The sequence below is a fragment of the Ruditapes philippinarum genome, unplaced genomic scaffold, assembly GCF_026571515.1.
Source record: "Ruditapes philippinarum isolate M1 unplaced genomic scaffold, ASM2657151v2 ctg25140_1_1_1_1, whole genome shotgun sequence".
Taxonomy (NCBI): domain Eukaryota; kingdom Metazoa; phylum Mollusca; class Bivalvia; order Venerida; family Veneridae; genus Ruditapes; species Ruditapes philippinarum.
Window position 1 is genome coordinate 1 of NW_026866890.1, and position 7,646 is coordinate 7,646.

Sequence of the window (7,646 nt, forward strand, 5' to 3'; positions counted from 1 at the left end):
GGGCTAAACCATTGGTGTGTGGGTACAATCCATTGAGATTACTATGATCACAATTATTGTACCACCAAGCTCCGCTAAATAGCACTGCACAATTCCCGCTGTATTGGTCATTATCACTGTCTTTTGTTGTGAATTGATTATTGTTATGATACAACAAGGAATTGCCACACGAGCCGCTATATCCCCCAACCAACAATCTGTATTTATCACTCTCATCCTTAATACTGAAGGTGGAATATTCAGCATAGGCAGAAACCGGATTACGATTGTCAATTTCAAACGTTTCCAAGCATACATAGAGTGAACTGTCGGCAATCGTCAAATAGTATATCTGTTCAAGTCCGAGCCAATACTCGCTACTCCTGTTCCCGAATCCATTCTTGTAGTCTTCCCAGTTTCTGTAGAAATCATCTGATCCGTCTTGTCGGCGTTGAATAACCGTCCATCCACCATTGGTCATATCACACCATACATCAGTAGCAGTACTTCCAGTTGGTTTGATCACATAAACACCGTCTTCGGTATAGCCTTGTTGATAAAACGCAAGACAGTCAACTGGCTCGGGTTGCTTGTGAACTCTTTTTACTTTTTGACTGCCTTCCTGTAAAACATGATAATAAACGCTTCCTTGAAAATTAAATATTTTGTTGATTTTTTTAATCTGTATAAATCACTATTTGTGTTAAACACATGTCAACTGATCATTATCAAAATAAAAATGTATATTATATATATTATGAGATTATAAGAAATTATTAGATATCGTAAACGTAAAATACAAATAATATCTTATGCAAAAAAATGAGCTCCTCCGAATTGGCCGAGTCTTTGATATAGATAACATTAGGCGATTTAGTTTATAGGATAAATTTTATATAAGTAATAGTTAATGATAATTGTTTATAAACATTCTCTATTAAAATGTACTTAAATTGACAGCTACAAATCTTTAAGACAAGTTTAGAAAAAAAGATGCTAGTTAATTAACACAAAAATATAAAACAAGTAATTATTTTTATAATGCTTACTTGAATGTACTTTATTGACACCTTTTCCTTTCTTATTCCCCGGATAATTGTTGTGTCAGCATCATCATGTTTGTCCATGTTGTTTGAATCATCAGAACTACAATAACATGTAGAATTATTTTCAATAAAGTACGACGATGGCAGTTCAAGACGTTCACATTGATAAATGCAAGACACCTTTGATTTACCATGAAGTACAATTAATTTCGCATCTGTTTGTGGGATATAAGACACTCTATCTAATTTAGATTTAGCACATTCCGAATCTTTTTCCAAAATTTGTGCGTTTGAATAACAAAAATAAATCACAAGAAAAATAAATATGAAATTTCTGTTGAGAAATACAGCAACCATTTTATCGCACGAAATAAATAACTTTTCAATTTTATCCTAGCCAATTGACAGCAAATTGCAAACTGAACTCGCTTAAACAATTTTGAAACAACAAAATATGCATGCAAAAAAGAATTATGAATAATTTGCAGTGCTATTGAAATGGAAAGAACATAAAAGAATAATATAATGTTGGCTATATTGATAATCTATCAAAAGATCAATTTACCTGTATTTAATAGGATTAGTTCTACAAAAATCTGGAAACAAAGTGATCCCTCGGAAGCATCAATCACAACAAAATTACAAGAGAATTGCAGACTCGGTTTGATTGAGTCTGTACATGAGGGGTAATGAAAACGTGCAACATTCCTCACGCCCCCTAGCACCGGCTGCTGTTGTGAAGTATCAAAATCTGGAAACAAAGTGAGCCCTCGGAAGCATTAATCACAACAAAATTACAAGAGAATTGCAGACCCGGTTTGATTGAGTCTGTACATGAGGGATAATGAAAACATGCAATATCCCTCACGCCCCCTAGCACCGGCTTGAGCGGTACTCAATTCTCAACACTTAATAGTGCCGGCATCAATGATCCCGAAGGACCAGAAAAAATATAACAACACTGAAAAGAAGTACGGGGCAACTTTTTACAGCTGCCACACAACACTTGACACCTGCTGTTGTGAAGTAACAAAGTGATCCATCGGAAGCATTAACCACAACAAAATTAAAAGAGAATTGCAGACTCGGTTTGATTGAGTCTGTACATGAGGGATAATGAAAACCACATTTACAACAAAATGCATGTAGAAAAAACTGTCTTGGTTACCAACAGATGTAAGACAAATTTTTGCATGTAAGTTAGATTAGAAAAATCTAGAATCTAGATTAGGAATCAATTTTTCTATTTTTTTCTCCTGAATATTATATTTTTTTACTTCAACATTACAATAAACCAAATATAAAAGAAGGAATCAAAACGAAGCTTTATTTTACCCGAGTGTGATAGTTGGAACATATATAATGAGTCACACATAATATATATATATATATATATATATATATATATATTGTTTTGGAGAGTATACAACAGTTGTACAATCGAAGTAGCCATGGTAACAGAAGTTTTTTTAGTGGTGTTAGACTTATGTATGTTTTCCGGTTAGAAAAACGTGGTTGTAAAAGAACAAGAAGAAGCATGCGAGAGGTCTTTTTGCTGCTGTGGGAGATTTGTTTAATTCGAAAATATTTGGGGATATTTTTGCATAAAAGACACAATGAATGATTATAAATTACAATTATTTAACAAAATAGAATTTATTATATACATTGAATACAGTATCATAATGAAAGTTTGTTTTACACTTCATTTTTATTTGTTTGGGTCGTCAGACCAAACAAATAATGGTAGCGAAATTTCAGAGTCTACCCAGCAAACACATGACGTTAAAATAACGTCGGATTAATGTTAGATTTTGGTCACGACGTCGGCGACCAAAATACGACGTAAATCTGACGTTAAAATACCGATGTCTAATAGACGTTTCTTTTTGACGTCGTACTAACGTCAGGTTATGGTCGGTGTCCTGACGGTAGGTAACAAAAATAACAAAAAATAATCCTTATTCGCTGTTGTAATCATTTAAACTTTTTTCCAAATGTTATTTGGATTACAAATGAAGTGTTCTTATATAAATACAGACCAAGATCGCGGCGCTGCAACCTAATAAAACATAAAGGTGGCGCTGTATATACGCAAGTTACATGTGTTATTGTTATGAAATCTATTTATAGCTACAGATCTGTTTACAAGTTCCAATCATTTAACGTTGTAATATTATCATGTGTGGTACATTATATGTATCAAAATGACGTGTTTTTAATAGTGCTTTAACATTTAATCATAGTGACAGAAAAGGGAAAGAAAACATAATTAACCTTTAATTCGAATCTAAAGTCACGTGGATGGAAATTCAAATTCGTAGGCGTTACGTTTTGGCTGTCGGTCAGGAATCGGGATGCATTGATAAGTGAATATTATAGGTTTTCTTGAACAAAAAGGTCAGTTCAATTTATTTAGATTTATTTCTTCTTTGTATTTGATAAATAATTGCATGATTGCAAGCACTCTTAAATTTAATTATCATTATTTGAACAGCTGAAGTAAAATGTCACACAAATTCGCGATAATGTCTAATAATAAATCTTTTTAAAATTGACATGGTTTAACTCTGCTTGTGAAGAGTTTATAATATGCCTTTCAGTACTACCAAAGAGAATGCTTAGTTTTCATATTTTTCTTAAACTGTGATGTTTTTGTCAGTTAAAATCTGAGAATTGAGAATGAATTTGTACGATTTCGAGCATTTCGGACCAAGACGTTTCGGTCCCAAATAACCCAAAACGTTCCGGTCCCAAATAACGCAAGACGTTTTGGTTCCATTAAATCTTTAATTTAAAACTATGAAATATTTTAGACTTGCGTAACTGTTCTATTTCAAACGTAGAATATATACATAAGTTAGAATATAATTTTCTTTTCAGGTAGTTAAAGTGTTGGACATGCTCTCAAAGGTCGGAGGGACGGAAACACATGAATATGTAAGAATAAACATATGAAAGTAAGATTTTTGTAAATTCTATTACATACTTTAATCCATACTAAACTGGAGTTTAAAAGCGGCTTTTTAAATGTTCAGTATTTATGTTTACTTTTAATTTTTGTTACAGCTCTCTTATAAAAAGTTGGCAAAATTGTTCATTAAGTTAATATAACCATGAAAACATTTTTGCTTGTTATTTTTACATGTTTCATAAATTTCTTTTTTTTTCAGTGAAAATGATGTCACATACGCTATTGGGCGCTACATATCCTCCGGACAGACGAGGGGTGCTGAAAGAAGGTCATATCTTAAAGCATCACACCTCAAAATTCGTGCTAATTCTCATGGATATCTAAAAGTATAACTTTGTGAAGTAACTAAAAGGCAGCAATTTATACATTACAGACAATTATCAAAGGAGGTCAAAATATGCAAAATGGCACTAAATGTTTTAGAAATGCTGTAGAAATATAGTTAAAGTACTTAAAATCTGTCATTAATTGCTTGAAACATTATTATCAGAATCTTTTAACTTTTCTTAAAATTATAATATTTTCATTGTTTTATTTGCTAAGGCAAACTTTGATAGAAATGTGCATACATTGTTTTGTTCTTTAATATTTGTACATGTTTTCTTAGTTTCATTTATGTCATTGTTTTTGTAATACTTTTTGTTTTGTAATTAACTTATTTTATGTTTTATTTTGTTTAATTTATGAAAATTAATTAACCTTGCAGAATTTACTAAAATTGTATGTATCAGCTTAAAATTGCAACTTTTATCTTAAATTAAAAAAGCATGAAACATATTTTTGCTTTTAGTTTTCTGTTATACATTTCATTTGAGGGAAAGTTACTTAATAGAATGAGTTACATTAAATAAGATCAAATCAGGATTAGCCAGAAAATATTTATGACGTGGTGAAACAAAAAGGATTAGGGGAATGATAAGATGAAGGTCAGAAAATGATCAGATTTAGGGCAGAAAAGGGTTAATATTTAGGTCGGAAAATGGTCAGATTGAGGTCGGAAAATGGTTAGAAACTGGTTAGATTTAGGTCGGAAAATGGTCAGATTGAGGTCGGAAAATGGTCAGATTGAGGTCGGAAAATGGTAAGATAATGGTCAGATTTTGGTCATAAAAAGGTTAAATAATGGTTAGATTCTGACGTCTACCTGACGTCAGATTATTACATCAAAAAAACTTTCAAATCCAACCGTTTTTCCGACCGTCATCCGACGTCAGAACCTGACTTAAATCTGACGTCAGTATGACGTCTTGTGTTGCTGTTAATTGCAAACGCCGAAAGTAGTCCACTTTTTTGAAGCGGTTACTTCCCTTTATATGTACACTAACGCCGAAAAATTCAGGGGAGATCACTGCGTAAAGATGGTCAAAGACAGGTGAATTAATTTTCAAGCAAAATAATTCCCGAATGGTCGAAGATTTCTAATATTGTTTTATTGTATTTTCTGATCGAAAATAAGTAAATACAAAGCGGTCATTCAATCTCTGACACAGAAGTTCACAACAAACCTAACAACAAGTAGTTCTCAAAATAGCTTAAAACTAGCGATTTAAAAGAAAGAAATATTTTTATTTTGTTACAAGTATCCAACAAATAACAACGCATTCAAAGTTTAAAAATAGCGTTGGCTAATAGAATTGTCAATAAATGCACAATCACAAATTACGCGGATGAATATGATTTTATCAATGAAAATACTATTTTTAGCGATGTCGATTACCGAATACTACACAAACCGAGTAGTGGAATATATAGATTCTACATGTCGGACTGTTTGGGCGAGAAGATTTTCGCTAAATTATTTACTTCAATTTTTAACAACAGGTTTATCCTGAACAAAACACCTAGAAATTAATAAGGATTACAAACCCGAAATGCAAGTTCTAAATATAGAATGAGTTGATGTTATTCAGACATTATTTGTTTAACTTCTCCGTGGTGCAGGGGTAACGCGCTCGCTTGCGGAATGAGAGGTCTGGAGTTCAAATCCAAGTCAAAGAAACTTTTTTTTTAAATTCTTTTTAAAGTGTCTTTGTTAAGGAAGTAGCCATGATATGCAAGGATAAAGTGTGACTGTCGTAAAAAAATGAACATAAATGATTTTTTGATGCCTCTCGAGTTATGCAGAATTCCGTATGTATCAAACTCTGGTGCCTTGCAAAATTAATTATCATACATAAAAATAAACTTATTCAGGAAAATGCATACAGATATACAGTACGATTAAGATTGCAAAGATCAGAAAATACCACAGAACTTGCATCCCTTTGATTCTGTATGAATATACATGCTTATAGTAAGCTCCAGGATTATGCATATCTGTGTTAAACAACAGTTAAAGTCGTTACAAGCCCTAATTTAGAATAATATGGTTTTCTTCAGGCCGTTCACATATAAATTCACCGCGACTGAAGGGTTTTTGCGCTCGCCTAGGAAGCGAGAGGTCTGGAGTTCAAATCCCAGTAAAGGCAACTCATTTTTTTCTCAAATTGTTTAAGTCAAATAAACATTGGATTAAATATCAGTGTTGCAATATGTCTTATAGCCAATTTACTACAATTAAAACGCTGGAAAGCATTGGTGGTACTATACATATAATCTCACAACCTGCACCTTTCTTACATTCTGAGACCCAAACAAATTCAGCGCCTTCTGTGCTTTGATTTAAAAATGTTTTGAAAGATTATATGCCGGAGAAATAGACTTTTTCTTGTCGCTTAAGGGATACTTTTTCTACAAAGGGAATAATTTATGTTATGTCATCAAACTAAATTTAAAACAAGAATTTGTAACAGAGTTACCAACGTCCCCCGCCTCGGAGAATTTTTATACGAAGCATAAAATTGTGCTATTTCAACTGAGGTATGGATCTCAGGACTTTCAGACGAAACTTATGATCAATGCTAGATCTGCAAATGCAACAATAAATTTATTAAAGAAATAAAATGAAACGCAGAATTTAAAAGTTGATCATGTAAAGCTTTGACCTCTAAGTGTGACCTTGACCTTGGATGTAGAGGTACAGGTGTTATGCATGCCAAATCGTCTTATTAATATAACTATTTGTGGCAAGTATTTACAAAATCCCTTGAACTATGAAGAAGTTATAGATCAGACACAAAATATACCCTATAACAAACTATGTAAATCTTTGACCTCTAAGTGTGACCTTGACCTTGGAGGTAGGGACACATGTGTTACGCATGACATATCATCTTATCATTGTAACTATTTGTGCCAAGTATTTTCATAATCCCTTGATCTATGAATAAGTTATGGACAGGACACAAAATATACCATATAACAGACTGTTAACCTTTGAGCTCTAAGTGTCACCTTGATCTTGAGGGTAGGGATGCAGGTGTTGTACTTGACATATTGTCTTCTTATTGTGATTATTTGTGCCTAGTAATTTTAAAATCCCGAAAAAGTTCATGATCGGACACAAAATATACCCTAAAACAGACTATGTTAAATTTTGACCTCTAAGTGTGACCTTGAACTTGGAGTTAGGGATCCAGGTTTTGTGCATGACACATTGCCTTTTTATAGTGACTATTTGTGGCAAGCATTTACAAAATCTTTCGATCTGTGAAAAAGTTATGGACCGGACAAAAAATATACCCTATAACAGACTATGTTAATCTTTG

At 32.7% G+C, this 7,646-nt stretch overlaps 1 protein-coding gene and 1 long non-coding RNA gene across 2 annotated transcripts; one reads left to right on the top strand and one right to left on the bottom strand.

Annotated features, from left to right (window-relative positions):
- Positions 1 to 9: 9 nt before the first annotated feature.
- LOC132734124 (angiopoietin-related protein 1-like) lies at positions 10 to 1,452 on the bottom strand (the record flags this gene model as incomplete). The annotated part of the gene is made up of 2 exons (XM_060720842.1): positions 1,029 to 1,452; positions 10 to 601 (listed from the first exon to the last, which is right to left on the bottom strand). Coding segments are annotated over exons 1-2 (946 nt in total), but the record flags the coding sequence as incomplete, so codon positions are not given.
- Positions 1,453 to 3,227: 1,775 nt separating this feature from the next.
- Positions 3,228 to 5,002, top strand: LOC132734125 (uncharacterized). Its single transcript, XR_009626267.1, has 2 exons — positions 3,228 to 3,425; positions 3,909 to 5,002. It is a non-coding gene; the product is annotated as an uncharacterized LOC132734125 (long non-coding RNA).
- The last annotated feature ends 2,644 nt before the right edge of the window (positions 5,003 to 7,646 follow it).